The following is a 17199-nucleotide window of genomic DNA, read 5'->3' on the forward strand; positions in this document are numbered from 1 at the left end:
TTAATCATTTTACAGGCTTCTCCAAATAACCTCACCCCCTTGTAAAACATGTTCACCCCTGTTAATGCTTTACGAGCACGTATCTCTCGCCACAGCCACACAGAAACCCCAGCATTTCACCATGAAGGTGACAGAGTCAGGAAGATAAGAATGCTTCTTGAGGCTGGGTGCCTGGAAAGGCAGCAGAGAATCCAACAGATCCTGGCCCAGCACTATGAGCAAAACACAGTGTTACTGTAACACCCCCCTCCTGCACCCACTCTAACCCAGGGTGTTAAGCCAGGCCTGAGGGGTTTGTGTCTCAGCCTGGAGTGAGCAGTGGGACCCCGAGCTGTGGGTAACACTCATGACACACCCACCATGAGTGAAATCCCCCCCAGTGCTCACAGGAAACACTTAGTTGCAGCAGCAGGTGGGTACCTGGTCCCAGGAGGGGTGAGATAAAGAACAAGTTCTGATCCTTCAGCTGGGCTTCTTGACAGATTTCTTTCCTTAAAATTCCCTTTGACCACAAATAGAAGAGACCCCTAAAAGATACTTAAATACAAACATCCACATAAAACAATGAAATGGAAAGTGTGGAGAACCCCAACAGCAGCATGGAGATGGGTATCTAAAACTGCTCCTTTGGTTCACTGATCTTCCTCCTTTTTGGCACCACATCTTGACTAGAGGAGAGTTCAAACTGGTGAACCTGCCAAAAGAAAAGAGATGCCACATTACCGAGTGCTGTATGGCACAGGCTGTGGCCAGTATCAAGGGAAAAGCCCACCCTGAACAGGAATCATCCTATCTCCTGTTAATGGAGAGCACTTAATGGACTAAGAGCAGTGTTCACCTCACAGCTTTTACTGAAAGGGAGCAGTAACCCTGAAAACCCACAAGTGAGCAGTGCTGAGGGCCCCCAGCACCTCCCAAAGCTGGAGCTACCAAGCTCAGTCAAAGGCACCAGTAGATCAGCAGCCAATACCATCCCCAAAGGCCGAATCCCACCCTGAAGACAGCTGCTGGTGCAAGGCTGCAGCAATTTGGCTCCCCACATGAAGCACTGTCTGCAAGTCTCCTCTGCTGCAAAGGAATTCAGCAAAGAAACAGATTTTTCTTGGTATGAGCTGTAGAGCTGAGGCTAGCATTTTGGCCTCATCTTTCCCAAGTAAAATCATCACCAAGCATATGGTATACCAGGCTGGGGAATGCTGCTGGCACACACTCCTACCAACCACCAATTAAACCAGCAGGGAAATTGGCTAAATGCATTCTGAAGATACAAATTAACTCTAAGGAACCTTTCTCAACCTGTCTTAATTACATCAACACCCAGCTTTTAACTCTTTGGAGTACAAATTTGGGTTTTTTCACCCCCAAAATCCCAATATCTTGAATTTAAACAGGAATTTTAAAGTGACTCTGAACACAAGATGTATTAAAGTCTGAACACTTTCTGCTCCAAACAGTGAATAAAGAACAGAAGTAGAAAGAACTGAAGAAAAAGAGGTACTAACAGTGCTGGCTTGAAATATCTTGCCACTTCTTGTCCTGCTCTCTGACACATTAAGTTCAGATGTCTGTCTTGCCAAGTGATCAACCTAGAACCAGAAAACAGATCTTGCCTTGTGACAGCACCAAAGAGTGTGTTAGAATTATTGACAGCTGAATGTGTCAGAGAATCCCAACAGATCAAAGCATCATTTTTATACAGCAAGTCACTCAGGTACCCAAAGAAATCTTACAGGACTTGTGTTTGAAGAGTCTAAGTTATATCACATTTAAGTTATACCATTTTGTTATACACAGGGAATACAGCCTGAGTTTTAGGTCTCAGTAATAAACCAGCATTAAGTTTTAATCAAACTTTGAACAAGTCAAAGTTAGCAGAGAAATTTATTAGGCAGAGTGTTTAGCCAGAACAGTTTATAAACATGGAAATTCCATTCCTATTTATCTTAGCAACAGTCAGACCATCTGTTTGGTCTGAAAACTATCCCAGAGGAACAGCCTTTTGTTACTGCTTTAGAATATGAACTGGTTGTGTAGAACAAGGAAAGTAGTTTACATTATTGTTGAAAATCCTGACTGTGGTAAGTCCTTAGCAGGTTGAACATTAGTCACTCCAAGGAGGAAACAGGCTTCATGAAAACTCTAGTAGAAGTTTAAAGACAGCAGGATGCAGCTTTCATACCTGGGGACTATAAACAGGCAGCTTCCCCTTCCCTCCAGCCTTTGTAGCTTCATCTTCTTCACAAGGTGAAGGTGGTTCTATAAAGAGATTGTTAAATATTAAAGCAGACTTAACACACTCTTAGCACTGATGTTTTGCCACAGGGAACACACTTCTGTACATAAACTCAAGGAAGAGGTGCTGAAAGAGGGCTTGGGGATACGTGCAAGTAAGTTGTTAACTACACCCAGTAGTACACACTCCTACATCCTTGATGCAGCAATTCCCCAACCCAGGCATGCGAGAGACACTTAAGCAGACAGTACAGATCCACATCCCCAAGCCTGTTCAAACACTGCACTGCTAAAGGCTTGTCTACACTGGGATTTGCTTCCCAGTAAAGAGCCTCAGGATCCCATTTTGCCCAGTAAAACAGCACAACTTCTGCCCACTCAACCCACTGCCAACACCTCCTGTTTTGGAATCCAACCACACACAACTGAGCAACAGTTCCTGTAGCTACAGTTCCTTGTTGCTGCCTGCAGCTGCATCAGTCAGTTCTGGAGATTTGTTGTTGTTTCTAACCCATACTGGTATCCCCCCCCCCCCCCCCCCCCCCAGGATACAGCTTCTGCATGAACAGGTTGAAGATGACTGCTTCAGCTGTAGAAATGACTGAAGAATTTCAGGGCAGTAAATACATTTTCCTCATGTCTTGTAGTTTCAGTTAATAAAACATTGTACCAACTCCCCAAGACAAGCAATTTGCTGCATTTTGTATGGTTTTAGAACTCCTATGAAGTTCTAGAAGCCCCAGATATGGCTTTTTGTAGTTATTCCAGTTCTGCAGCCTAGTAGCATTGTCAAGATAAAGATGCTGAGGTATGCATGCAGGTTAGTACACATTGAACATTAGCTGCTCTGGCAAAGCTGCACAATTTATTTCTGAAACAAACATTAACGTCACTATTCAAATACACAGTACAGCCTGTTCACTGTTGGGCTTAAGTGATGGGCCACATCAACTCATTAGAATCACAGAATTCCAGACTGGTCTGGGCTGGAAGGGACCTCTGCTGATGGAGCCCAGGATCCCATCACCCTTCCGATGATGAAATGATAATCATCCAGGCTCAGCTCGCTCACTCCAGCTGCCTCTGCAAGCACTGATGCTCTGTGTTAGCCCCAAGGTGGCCTTGGTCAGGTTGGAAGGTCTGAAAGCCTCAACACTGACACTGTTGCTGCTTTTATAGTTACATGGAAAGCAACGTGTCCAGAAGCTTTTAGGGAAAACTGAGGTTTCTGAAGTCTGCAGAACCAGAACTGCCTCCACAGTGTCATAGCAGACAGGACAGCTCAGAGCCAGACCATCCCCAAACCCCAAGTCCTGGAGCCACGAGCTTCTCACCCATCACACCCTTACTGCTGAGCATGACATCATGGTGTGCAACAGCCCTTTGGGCAGTTTGGGTCAGCTGCCCTGGCTGTGTCCCCTCCCAGCTTCCTGGGTGTTCCCAGCCTTCTCAGTAGCAGGGCAGCATGAAGAGCCAAGAAGTCCTTGACTGAGCAGTGTGTTATCAGCACTGCTCTCATCCTAACTCCCAAGCACAGCACCACACCAGCTACTGCTACTGTTACCTTGAGTTTCTGAAATATTGGTATCATTCATATCTTCCATTTTATTATTCAAAACAGGATCTTCCTAGATTAAGAAAAACATCTATCACTTACTGCAGACAAGTAAGGAAGAGGGATTGTATTCAGATGTTTAGGGCTGGAGCTTGATTAGATAGATTCTCAGGGGAACAAACTACTGCAGCAACTGAATCTCACGTGGAACATAGAGACTAGCTCAGAATTAATTAATAACACACTTCAACTACCAAGAAAAACATACATAAAAATACTGAAGTTGGAACAAGATATGTTGAAAGTGCTATTGGTGTATCCCCTATGGACTGTGCCCATCAGCACACATCTGCTTATGTGACGAAAAATTTGCTGCCTGCCTCAGCCAGCCCCAGAAATAGATCTCCAGCTGCTGAAGCCAACACAGGTACCATCCTCCCAAGAGGAGTCTCAGGCATGTAGTAAAAAAATAGGCTATGAATCACAAAAAAATTCACCAAACTACACAGAACACTTCCATATTTACATTCATGTTCAGGTTTTCCTCTTCTGGATCATCCCTGTCCACTCTGAGCACCTGGTGAGGTGTGTTAGTCTCTCCATGCTTTAAGATGCTTTTATCAAGGTTTTCCATTCGTTGCTTTTCAGTTGTAACTTTGACTTTCAGCATATGAAAAGGTGTTGGCACTTCCCCCACGTTCAGATACATAGGCTCCCCTTCAAATATCATCCCCTCACATTCACCCTCCTTAAAACCAGGAGGTTGGTAATCAGGTGGTGTAACTGCAGAAAATAAATGTGTTAGAATGAAACATGTTCCTGCAATTAATTTTAACATGGGCAAAAAAGACTTTTTCCCTTTAAATAGAGAGCTACTGCAATAAAAATCTGAGGGGAATAATCAATATTCAGCTTGTATAAATTAAGTTTTTCCCCTACATAAGACGCAAAACCTAATTAATGCTATTTGTAACAGTTTATACATGCAAAGAGATGAGCTAGAAGCTATGATTTTTCACTACAAAGCAGTAAAACATTCTGAAAGGAGAGCTAGATGTTTAACTAGTCATCCAAACCAGAACTAATCTGGCAGAGGTGACATCCTAACACCCTCAAGATGACTTTGTTTTTAAACCACACTGAAATCCATGCTCTGATGAAGCCAGAGACAAGGTTGTGTTACCACACACAGAACAGATCTATCCCCCTTGGATTTCAGAACTTGTTGCAAGAAACCTACACATGCAAAACATCATCATTTAACAAATGCCAGCAACTATAAAGATTATACATTAAAATATTCCTATTAAATGTGCCTGATAAGTCAAGGGAAGATGGAAACACTACCTTCATCATAATAAAACAGCTTCATAGTCAGGCAAACATCATCTGGTAAGGGACTGAGGTTCTGCATGAGAACATAGATCTTGCGAATGAGGAGGATACTTGCTTTCTTTGTGTCTGCACAGGTGATTGTGGAATCATTCCTTTTATCCTTACTAAAAATGGGAATATTCAGATTTATATATAATCAGAGGGTATGCTGTTTCTAATGTTGAGATACAGAACTGTTTACTGTCAGAAGCAGGCACCACATTTATTAAGGTCTGAGACCACAAGAACTGCAGTTCCTAATACTGTTTAAGTGACTTGCATGGTCTCTGCCCCTTGGATGATCCAATCATCTCCTCCCCTCCCCGAAAGGTGATCCCCTCCTTCCCTGCAGGGTGTCACAAAAGTAAGCTCATGCCTCCTATTTTTCAATTAGCCTGGTGTGAATTTACACTAATTCACTAAGGCAACTTGGCATGGCTGTGTCTCACATCCACCAGTGCTCTTCAGTGACTCAGAACCTCTCTCACACTACACTCAGTCCAAAGGGCTGAGCTCTGCAGCCTTTCCCCCCCCCCGCCTTTCTTTTTTTCCCCCCTTCAAGTTTTATGCAGGAGGAAAGCTGGGAGAAGCCTGTTACAAAGAGAGCTGACTATCTTGACACACAGAGCCCCTGAGCACAGCCTTTTAGATAAATGGCTATCACCACTGAGCAGATCAACCAGTGGTGTGAATGTTCCTTCCCAAGTTCATTAAAAGCATGCAAATGATGTCTGAGTTAATCAGACCAGTATGGGAGGAGGGAATGTGTGGCTCAGCCCACTAACAAGAGAATTCCAAAAAGAACAATGGGTTGGAGCTGGCTTCAATCCATTTCTCACCCCCAGCATCATGTCAGCAAAGACATGACAGGAATCAGTAATGGGGACCATGCAGTTGTCACCTCCACTAAGTGAGAAATCCCATGTAACATCAAGTATCCTCTGGTAAGGAACTGTGGTATTAATCATTTCACCCTCTGCTTGTGGAATAGCTTAAAGAACCTGGTCAGAGAAAATTGGACTAACAGCCACAGGCATCTTTGGAGTGGGTATTTAAATACATGAGCATAATCTGAAAGAAATCCCAACATTATTCATTGTATGATGAGTTTAGATTTAATCTTCACACTTACATTGATAAAACTAGCCTTAAATTCCAGAATTAAAAGGAAACTCCAAGCAGATAAAATTCAAAGTTTTTACATCTCAGTGTATGCAAACAGACTGTAAACCCAGAGCTGAATAAAATCAGTGACAATACCTGCTGAAATCCAGGAGTGGCCCCTGCTGGGTGTACTTGAATTTGAAGTGGTAACATTCTGTAATTGTCTGCAAGCAAATCCAGTAATTAAGCTATCAAGGGAGCTGTATTCTGTCTAGCAAGGTATTTACCTTACATTTAAAGAAAACGATAGCCCAACTCCTGTCTGATCCGCTTACATGCGTTGAATACAGCTCTTGAATGCTCTAACAGTATGAATGGCATCAAATAAAAATTAAGATCTACAGTATTTTCCAGGAATCACCAGGCCCTTCGAAGATTAAGTCAGATTCTAGTCACTACGGAAATTGTTTCACACACATAGGGGACATGGTGACACCTAGTGGTTATTTAAAACATACCGTGTTTTTCACAAACTCCATGTATTTGTTACAGAGTTTGCACAACACATTATGGGGCATTTAACTGTGCTACATCTTTCTTGAGGTGGCCTTGGAATAACCTGACCCTGGATACCCAAAGGCAATTCGCTATTTGGCATTTCTGATTAGCTCTTGTGATTTTTGCATTTAAGATGCCCTTAGTGTGCATTAATGTGCATAAATTATTGCTTGTGTATGTATTTCACTATATCCATACTACCATTACCCACCCAGTAGAGTGTTCCAACAGATTTACCTGAGGATCTTCTGGATGGGTGTAGACCTGCATTATTAAATTAAAGATAGGAAACAGATTAAGACCTGTGCATCTCTAAGCATCTACTTAAAAACCCCTTATACTTTACTTTTCAAAGATACTTACCGCTAGGACAATCATTCTAAGCTGTTGGAAACATAATTAGAGAAAGAAAGAAAGAGGACATTAAACACATTGCATTGCCCATTCCTGCTTACTAAATGGTTTCTCTAATTCTGGTAGCCAATATAAACATTGAGTGAAGAGAAACCTCTTCATACACATAACATCTTATCTAAGGAGTTACTCAACTGGCAGAAAAAAATACCTAAGCATTTCTGTTTACAAAGAAAGAGATCCTGAAATAGCTGTGCATCTCACTGTAGCTAATTATTGTAACCTATTACACCATGAAGTCCTGTCACTATGCTGGCAGTTAATGGACTTGCATAAACAAATGTTTCAATCCACTTAAAACAGCTAAATGATACTGAGGACTTACATATTTCTTCTGTAAGGCATCGTAGCATCCTAACATCCTGCAAAAGTCAAATAATATTGTCCATCTACTAATTCACATCTGCTTTGCTTCTAAGTAGTATCTAGAAATTAAGCTCTTGTTTAGCCTTCTAACATTCTTTACAGTAAGAAGTAATACTTATTCCATTACTCCATCTTATCAGTAGATACACAAGCGATTACTATCTTTGTAACACCAAATCATCCTAACCTCTTTGCAGAATCTGATCTGTAAGTAAACAATTTCAGTAAAAACATGACGCAATTGTATGCCTACAGTTTTCAAACACCTTCTAACACATGTATTCATTAATCAGTTTATAAATAAGTTCTTCAGCCAAATGATGCCATCTCTGAAGCCCAAAGGAGTTATTGCCTTGGTTCGGTCGTTGCCATTTGCTTTCTACATCACGTGCATTCCTCTCGACTGAAGTCGACAAGCAAAAACTGCTTCTGGTGTGTACACAATGTCCAATCCAGAAAGGCCACTCACCTGTGAGCTCCAAACAGGCAGCACACACCCTTCCCATGAAAACCAGGGTGCTTTGCCTTGCCAGCATCCACGGGCTGCTTGATGTGTGAGGGTAAGGTGAAACAGTTTCCTCTACCACAGAAGATCAATTAAGAAATTTCAAGTAACAGCAAGAGAAACCTCCCTCCCCTTCCCCTCTCAGTGACAGAAAGCAAGTAAGTGGCTTTGTGTTTAACATCAAAACTCAGACCCACACCCCTGAGCACCTCACTGACAGCAGCTGCAAACCCCCTTTGATAAATCCAGCACCATTTCTTACAACTTATCTTGTGCTACAACTGGGCAAAGCTTGAAAAGAACAAAGATGGCCTTTATAGAGGTAATAAAAATGTATATTAGAAGGCAAAGGCTTTATATACTCTAAAGAGCAAGGAGAGCAGCCATGAATAAATCTTGGTGTTATCATGAAGTGATAATCAAAATAACTACCTCTGGTGCCAAGCAACATCCATTCACACAGCTGGCACAAGCAGACACAATTCTGTCTCTGAATATAAAGACCAACTGTACCACTTCCTTATGCAAATCTGAGAGCAAGATCTTGAAATTCAAGACAAGATGATAATGCTACACCTCCTTTTCAACTAGAGAAACTGCCAGTTAGGTATCTGCATTTATGTGCACCCTTAGGCACTCATATATATCCACAGAAAGAAAGTGTAATCACTCTGTAAACAGAGCTTTGTTCTCTGCTGAGCACCAATTTGTAAGGCCTTCTATAAACAGCCATGCAGGTCTTGCAGCTCTACCAAAACACACACTTTTTAACTTTCTATTCAAAAAATGCTGTCAGCACTGTAAGTACCATGCACTAAAGGCACTCCCTGGTCAGCTGTTCACTCACAGCAAGGGAACTTTCTATCTACAAGCAACCAGGAACTCCCCTTTCAGAACTGACACGCTATGGAACACTACGTGTACGCTGTAATAAACATACCATTTCACCAGCTGAGTAGAGCCAGGGCAGTTCTTGTCTTCCTTCAGAATTTTAACACACACATCTAAAAAAAAGATTATAAACATATTTACTCAGGACTCAACACAACTGTATTGCTAAGAAAGCAACACCCATTCCCCAGGAGTATCTATCTGATGAGGAGCTGCTGAAGGAAGTGGGGCTGTGTGGTCTGGAGAAGAGGAGGCTCAGGGGAGAGCTTATTGCTCTCTCCAACTACCTGAAAGGAGGTTGTGTGGAGCTGGGGGTCAGCCTCTTGTCACAGACAGGATGAGAGGGAACAGCCATGAGCTGCACCAGGGGAGGTTTGGGTCAGAAATGAGGAAAAGTTTCTCCTCAGAAGGAGCAGTTGGGCATTGGAACAGGTTGTCCAGGGAGGTGGTGGAGTCACCGTCCCTTGGGGTGTTCAAGGAAAGGTCGGATGAGGGACTTAAGGACATATAGGTGGTAGGAGGACAGTTGATTAAATGATCTTGGAGGTCTCTTCCAACCTTAATGAATCTGTGAAAAACAAACTGTAATTGACATTACCAACAGATGTAGGCCAGATTTTAGTTGCACCACTAACAGAATTCAGTGAAAGTGGCTATTACCATTAATTAACACCCCCAGACTGGCTTTAAAAAACACTCATTAACTTCAGAGCAAGCCTATGACAATAGATTTTGCAGAGAATCGGGAAGACAGTCTGGTACCATCCATGTATCTGGTCCCATAGGCACTTTCAGGAAAGATTCCTCTCAGATATGTAATGCAGGATACTGCTACTGCCAGGAGCCTCTTCACTAGCATTAAGGATTGCTGCTCAGTAGATATTTTGTTAGGGAATGTCACTGCACTCTGAAAGGCAGAGAAAGAAAACGATTTTTGGCTACAACAGCAAAGCTGGACAGTCTATAATCTGATCCAATACTTAACACCTTGAATTGAGAAGTATGACTTCTGCAATTTACGAAGTGAAGAACATTCCTAACTCAGTGTTAGTGTTTTTAGGATATAGCTGATTTCTATCAACTACCTGATCACAAAGTTTCAGCCACAAACCGTTTTACTATTAAGCACAATTTTTCATAGTTTAAAGAGTTAATTAGCATATAACTTTCAGATATTACAAGTGCAAAGCACTACTTCAGCTAGAATTTACTGATTCTAATAATCTACTGTGCTAAAACATACAAGAAAGAGTCATACCACACAATTTCTTTGCTTCTGAGCAGTTGCCATTTTGCTGGTACTCTTTTATCTGTTAATGAAACAGCTGCATTAACACACACATGACCATTCATAGGCACATCAGGAGCCCAGACCACAGCTCTAACCAACCAGTACCCAAACCTACAAACACTTCCTGCACAATTAAACCAGGTCACTCAAACCAACCCCTAATTTTAAGAAAACAGAAGACAGTTCATCTAGTAATTATTAGACTTTTCACAGGCCTCCCCCAAAGTTGCAATATATAGCATAATATATACTTATTTATATGAAACAAGGCCTTTGGAAAGCAACACGTCAGTGCTACCCAGTTGCAAAGGGCCCTAAGGGCGCAGGCCTCCATGTTTAAGTCCCCCCCCAGCTGAAGCTGAGCTATGGCCTTTGGAGAACACCTCCACACTTAGGTTGTTTTCTCCCATAAATGAATATTGGAAAGAGATATCCCTCCTCGGCAATTGTTTTTGATGAGCCGCATTACGTGTCTTTAACCCTCAGCACCCTCAACCCAAGCCCACAATGGAAGCCTTGCCCACCAGCTGTAGCAGCTCAACATACCCATAGCTAGGAACATGGGAAATGCCTTTCCTAACCAGGAGGATGGCCCTGGACCACACAGGAAACAGAGTTCTTCCTCAGCTAAGCCCCCCGAACCCACAGATGTCACTATGTGACAGAGCTTGGTGCCTCTGGGAGAGCAGCAGAAACAGAGGAGCCTCTGCCCAGCACCAACACCCCTAGAAAAGACAACCTACCTCCCCAAAGGGATAAACAAACCCTCAGCCTGAGGCAGAAGGCAACAAATGGCACGGGCTGAGGCAAAACACCACACAGAAAGGCGAGGAGCCAGACACACCCCGCTCGGAGCCAGAAGCGAACCCCGCCTCCGGCCCCTCACACTGCCGCCACAGCGCCCTGCCCGACCGCGCCCGCTTTTATACGGTTAAGGGGCCGTGTGCAAATGAGGGGGCGGGGCTCCCCGGCCGCCAGGCTGCGTGCCGTGCGCAGGGCCGCACCGTGCAGAGCCCTTCCCTTCCCCCCGCCCCGCCTCCCGGGGCGCCGGTTCCCTCCGCGCCGCGGGGTCCCGCCGCCGGTGTCGGGGCGCGGCGGCACCGCTCGTTCAGCCGCCGCTCTGCCCCGGGTTGTGCTACAACGACCGTGAAGGCAAGCAGAACGCCACCGTGGGCAGGGGCGGTGCAAGTAACAGAGTAACCGCGTGGGTTCAGCAGGGTCACCGGGGGGCGCTGAGCTCAGAGCCGGCGTCGCGGCTCCGCGCCCCGGGCTGCCCGGGTTAAACCCCAGCCGGGAGCTCAGCCCAGCGCGCCCGCTCCCCTGGCCCAATGGGAAGAGAACAAACACCTCCTGGGTTAAGGGCAAGAGAGTTTAATAGGGTAACGGAGAGAGTATTAGGAGATGATGGGCTGGAGAGCAGCCCTGAGGGGCAGGACCTGGGGGGGGGTCGTGGGGGAGAAGCTGGACATGAGCCACCAAAGTGCATCTGCAGCCCAGAAGGCCAGCCCCATCCTGGGCTGCATCCCAAGAAGCGTGGCCAGCAGATTGAGAGGGGATTCTGCCCCTCTGCTCTGCCCTGCGCTGGGGACACCCCACCTGCAGCGCCGTGTCCAGCTCTGGAGCCCTCAGCACAAGGAGGATGTGGTCCTGCTGGAGTGGGCCCAGAGGAGGACACAAGAATGATCCAAGCAGCTCTCCTAGAGACAGGCTGAGAGAGTTGGGCTGGTTCAGCCTGGAGAAGAGAAGAGGAGGCTCCAGGGGGACCTTACAGCACCTTCCGGTACCTGAAGGTGCCTGTAGGAACCCTGGGGAAGAACTGTTCCCAAGGGAATGGAGTGATAGGATGAGGGGTGAGGGTTTTAAAGTAGAAAAGGGTTGGATATTAGGAGAAAGTTCTTCCCTCTGAGGGTGGTGGATCATTGGAAGAGGCTGCCCAGAGAGGTGGTGGAGGCCCCATCCCTGGAGACATTCAAGGTCAGGCTTGATGGGACTCTGAGCGACCCGACGTAGTGAGGATGTCCCTGCTTGCTGCAGGGGGTTGGAGCAGATGGCCTTTGAAGGTCCCTTCCAACCTAACACCTCTTATGATTCTATAATAACAACAATCACAACAGTGCTGTAGTAGCTGGTCTCCTGGCAGGCAGTGTCTCCAGAGGCCAAGCGAGCTGCAGTCAGGGCTTTAGATCCCATGGTAGGAGGGCTTGCTGGGCTGAACACAGCTGAACAAGACGTGTGCCCTGTCATGCTGCTTCTCAGGAAAGTAAAGGCACAGCTTGTCCAGGAGATGACCAGGCCAGAACTTATTGTCGCTTGACTTTTTCATCTTCTTGCTCTGAAGATGCCTGTTGGGGGGGAAAAAGGGAAGAGAAAAATATATGTGAGAGAGAGTAACGTGCTTTAGAGAAATAAAGTCCTGGGCAGTTTCACTGCCTCTCTTAGTAAGGGCAAAAATGAACCAAGAACCAGCTTTTGGGGCTTCCAGGCCACTGGAAGCTCTCCCAGACCTGAGCAGATCATGTCCGCCCTTGTTAGATATGAGGATCTGCCCCTTGACTCTCACTCGCTGCTCTCTTGCAGCATCCTGATGCTTCACTGCAAAGCCTCAGTACTGCCTCTGACACCGTGGGGATGGAGCACAGAGTGGTGGCAGACAGCAGAGCACCAGGAGGGTTCTGATCTAAAGCCCTCTTTGAACAAACCTCTTTTCTGCCTCCATCTGCCTTCCAGATGCAGTTCCTGATCTGGAGGTGCTCCCAGGGGATGGAGCAGCATCATGTCCTGTGCTGTAGTAGCCTCCAGGCTGTTTGATCTTCCTTATGTCTTCTCCCACCTTGATGATCTTGTCTCCTGGGTGCAGCAGGGCTGTTAGCAAAGAGCACACAGAAAACAGTCGTGCCTCACCCTGGTCAAACCCAGCTCCCATCTCAGGGGCAGCAGGAGAGGGGCCTGGCAGATCTGCAGCATGCTGTGGTATCTCAGCCCTGCTCCAGCCCTGCCTAGGGTAACCACAGCCATGGCCCCCTGAGGGCTGCAAACACTCTGCATCAGCAGCATACCCTGACCATCATTGTGCTCCTGAGCTTGGGAAGAGACATGAACTTGCATCAGGGGCATCAGGCCGTGGGGCTGTGCTTTACCTTTCTGCAGCTTCGGCTCGGTGATGTGAACGTTGCGCTGTCTGCACAGCTGGGAGCTCTGCAGGTAGCTCCTGACAGCACTCCTGCGGTAGCGGTCAACCAGTTCTCCCAGGTCAGATGCTAGTGTTGATGGCAGGCAGTGCTCATCAACGGGGCCATCCCCAGATCTCACCATCCGGCACTTCTCTGCCCGCTCTATCGGGCTGTCTTTGTTCTGTAAGGAAAGGGCAGGTCCCACTTAGCATTCGCCCTGGAGTTGCTGCACTCCCCTCAGAGAAGCTACAGGCAGGGTTCGTGTCCAAGGTGTGTGTAAACAGGAGCTGGCACCCTGCAATGGCATTGCAGGCACAGGCACTCAGTCCCCTCCATGTCCTCCCACAGATACTCCCTGGAAGCCTTAGCAGAAGAGCAGCACACTGGGAGCAGGTGCCTCCAGTGAAAACAAGTCTTGACCTCAAAAGGAGGGAGCTCTGCATTGTCACACTTCATCCATCCCCACCACACTCCAAGGAAACATCTGGGAGCAAGTGAAGCAGTCCCTGTCACGTTGCCACTGGACTGTCTGTCACTGAGCCTCACAACTGAACAGCACAAAGTGTTTGGCAGCACCTCAAGGGACAAAGCACATTCTGGTGGACAGGTTGGCCACGTCATCAGAACAGAAACTGCTTCAACTCCTCCTCTGCCTTCGGGCCAGTCACCCAGAAAAACTGTTGGTCACGCCAGGGTGTTCAGACACCAAATGAATTGTTTCAGATGGCTTGTAGCATCTCAAGTGCAAGGCACCACATGGGCAAGGGACTCCTGAGAAGCCAGGAGGCTTAACAGGCACAGCAAGCCTTTGGCCCTGTCCTCTCTCACTGTGCTGTCCTCTAAAGCAACCCACAAGCTGTGCTTATTCTCCTGCCACACACACAAACACGGTACCTTCTCTCGCCGTCTCCACTCTCTGAAGAGTTTTCCACTCTCTTCCATTTCATCATAGCTCAGGTGTCGTCGTTCTGGTTTGGTGTTGACCAGTGGAACTTGCAAGTGCTTGGTAGGAACACGAGGCTTCATCCCTTTAGATGTGTCCCCAGCAGAAGGTGGACCAGCAGCAGTTGTGCAGGTGGCTTTCTGGAACTGAATCTCTGCCCCTAGGATAGATTGAGAAGCAAGAAAGCCAAAAGCCCAGAGAAGCCATATCAGAGCACAGCAGAAAGGGGCAGCTGATCCATGTTTAGGACAAAAGGGGTTGGCATGTTGTGCTGGTTGGAATTCCCAAGTAGGTTTACTAAAGAATGAGCTCTTCTGAATCGCCACCAACAGCTGGAGAAAGGCTCTGCTGTGGGTGAGCGGGGTGATGAACAGGGAGAACATCTGGGATGTTAAACAGCAGGGTCCAGGCTTTGATCGAAACCTGAAAGGCTGGATCACCCATCTCTTGCCTTTGGGATGACTATGGTATTGCACATTCCCCAAGTCCTTACCTAGAACTCTCCCGTTGGCCACTCTGCTCCAGGACAATGGTCCCAAGAAGCCACATTCTGACCCCACCTTGGCATTTCCCATCTGTATAGAGATGCTTTTCCAACCCAGCGCTCCCCCCTCACCTGTTTTGGCCTCTTGGGATTGGCTTTTCCTCATTTCCATCCACTGCTTTTGACAGGCAATCAGATCTTCTGGGCTTATAGAATTCCTTGGTTTTGAGGAAGTCAAGAAGATGACCATGTCCTCCAGATCCTTGTCGCTGATGGGAACTTTGCTCTGGCAACCAAAACAGGAAATGACAATAAGGCAAGAAGATGAGTACAGCAAGTGAAAACACCCCTGGCTGAAGCTCTTCCATTTGCTCTGGGTTGGCATGCAGGAAAACGGGGCAGAGTTGCAGACATTCATTGCTTTTCTGTTCCACACCTACCTCCTTCATGATTTTAATGAAGTCTGCTCTCTTGATCTTCCTCCTGTCCATTTCAGCCTTCTTGAATACATCCACCAGCCTCAGCTTTTTGGTGTGCAGGTAGTTAAGGAGCGTGACTAGAGCCTGGGGGTATGGTGCACACACACGGGGAATGCAGCGCTTCTGGGGCTGGTTGCCCTTTGGTGGTGAGTGCTGAAAAGGATAAGGAAATGCTCTGAGATCAGGGTTGGATCAGCACTCCCATCAAGGTGGCATCAGTTGGGGTAAAGCAGAGACACTACTGATCTGAGAGCAGATGCTATTTCTTCTGGGCCTGTCCATACTTACGTCCAGGCTGTCTGTCATGGCTGATTTGAGAGCAGCCCACCTGTCTGCTCTGTCTGCCTTTATCCTTTGCCAGCACCTCTTTTCTCGATCACTTAGGGAGGGTTTTTGTGACAGCCATTTCTCAAGGTCCCCAAAGTTTTCCAGCTCAGTTCGAAACCGCCTCCTTGCCTGAATCCAAGCCGCTGCTGTTTGTAGACCCTCTTGTGTCCCAGAGGTGGTCTCTGGGGAGCTGAGGCTAACTGCTTCCTCCTGGGGCTGCTGCAAGACAGAAAGATGACAGAATTCTCTGGCCCAACTTGGTTTCACAAAGGGAGAAGCTGGAGCAAACATAATCATAGAATCATTGCATTGGTTAGGCTGGGAAAGACCCTTGAGATCACCAAGTCCAACCAAAGCCAAATGCTTGCTCCCTGCCACCAAGATGCAGCTGAAACAACAGGTCAGCCACTTTGCTGATGAAGAAGGGCCCCAGTGCTCTCCCAGCTCCTTCCAGAGACAGCTCTCCTCCTCCACACCACTGTCTGGAGCTGGCTGAAGTCACATAGCTGGGAGAGATCCCTGCTTGAGGTCCAGAGCAAGCACCTGGGCAGGGGTGGCCTCCTTGCCAGGGACAGAGCAGGCCCACTGATACCCTCAGCCTGGCTAGATGCCCGCTGTGCCCTTCAGCCTCCACCAGCAATTCCTCCCTCACAGCACCAAGCAGGCACGAACCAAAAGCACAGACACCTGCCCTGCTCCTTGGAGGGAGCAATGCTGCGGGTACTTGGAGACCTTCCCAACTCAGTGACACCCCAACCAGACAAAGTCTGTGCTGTGGCTGCTCTCCCCGTACCTGGGCTCTCCACGTCTCATGGCTTTCTGTCCTGGCTTGCTGCTGTGTCAATTCTGGCAAGCTGACCCTTCCTGCTTCTCTGTTCTCTTCTTCCTTCTTCCTTTTGGCCATGGATGCCTGCAGTTGTCTTCTACTGTTCAGCCCAAATACTGACTGGCCTTTCCCCTTTGTTTTCTCCTCTGCCACTTGCTCCATCTCAGCTCTGGTTACGTGGCCTGGAGCGATCCCCTTCGCAGACAGCCTGATGTGCGATGAACAGCCACTGCAAACATGAAGGCAGAAAACCTCTTCAAACAGGCAGGAGCAGGCACAGGTCTGCCCTGCCTCACCAGACTCCTCCTGAGACCTGTTTTTTGGTGAGAGATCCTAAACTCTTCTTGACACCAGGCCCTGATCCTGTTCAACACTCAACAGCCACATTGTGTCAGTCATCTTCTGCTGCATCTGGTCCAAGGTCCCCACATAGCTTTTGTGGGATACAGGTCTTGGTATGTAACAGGATTTTTTTTGTAGGAACAGTATCTTGGCTGCTGGGGGAAGGATTTTGATGTTTCCTATGGGGAAGAACAACTTCTTCAATGTCCTCTCCTGAGTTTCACCAAAGAGCTCCTGCACTCGCCCACCAGTTCCCATTGTCCTCTGTGGCTCTGGGGTATGGGAGAGACTTTCAGATTCCCCAGATCCGAGAACTCACTGAGGCTTCACAGGGAAGT

The 17199-nt window shown here is 47.0% G+C and overlaps 2 protein-coding genes across 2 annotated transcripts; both read right to left on the bottom strand.

Annotated features, from left to right (window-relative positions):
• Window positions 1-258: 258 nt before the first annotated feature.
• On the bottom strand, window positions 259-10290 carry HORMAD1 (HORMA domain containing 1; the record flags this gene model as incomplete). Its single annotated transcript, XM_084276787.1, has 13 exons — window positions 259-694; window positions 1503-1586; window positions 2180-2256; window positions 3797-3860; window positions 4314-4570; window positions 5135-5286; window positions 6422-6489; window positions 7061-7087; window positions 7187-7207; window positions 7563-7599; window positions 9049-9112; window positions 9762-9906; window positions 10258-10290. 13 exons carry the CDS (start codon window positions 10288-10290, stop codon window positions 614-616), a joined length of 1110 nt encoding a protein of 369 aa, XP_084132913.1. The 3' UTR covers window positions 259-613.
• A 1445-nt stretch (window positions 10291-11735) lies between these two features.
• On the bottom strand, window positions 11736-15723 carry EFCAB12 (EF-hand calcium binding domain 12). The gene is made up of 7 exons (XM_084276638.1): window positions 15655-15723; window positions 15328-15519; window positions 15020-15173; window positions 14355-14563; window positions 13428-13641; window positions 12990-13236; window positions 11736-12632 (listed from the first exon to the last, which is right to left on the bottom strand). Exons 1-7 carry the CDS (start codon window positions 15670-15672, stop codon window positions 12470-12472), a joined length of 1197 nt encoding a protein of 398 aa, XP_084132764.1. The 5' UTR covers window positions 15673-15723; the 3' UTR covers window positions 11736-12469.
• Between the last annotated feature and the right edge of the window lie 1476 nt (window positions 15724-17199).

The sequence above is a fragment of the Gallinula chloropus genome (genome assembly GCF_964237585.1).
Source record: "Gallinula chloropus genome assembly, chromosome: 29".
In the NCBI taxonomy this organism is placed as follows: Eukaryota; Metazoa; Chordata; class Aves; order Gruiformes; family Rallidae; genus Gallinula; species Gallinula chloropus.

Coding starts and splice junctions, on each gene's coding strand:
- EFCAB12 (XM_084276638.1), bottom strand. Junction 13,642..14,354: donor AGTGGAGACGGCGAGAGAAG/GTACCGTGTTTG, acceptor CTTTCCTTACAG/AACAAAGACAGCCCGATAGA. Junction 13,237..13,427: donor CGAGCCGAAGCTGCAGAAAG/GTAAAGCACAGC, acceptor CAGATCTGCCAG/GCCCCTCTCCTGCTGCCCCT.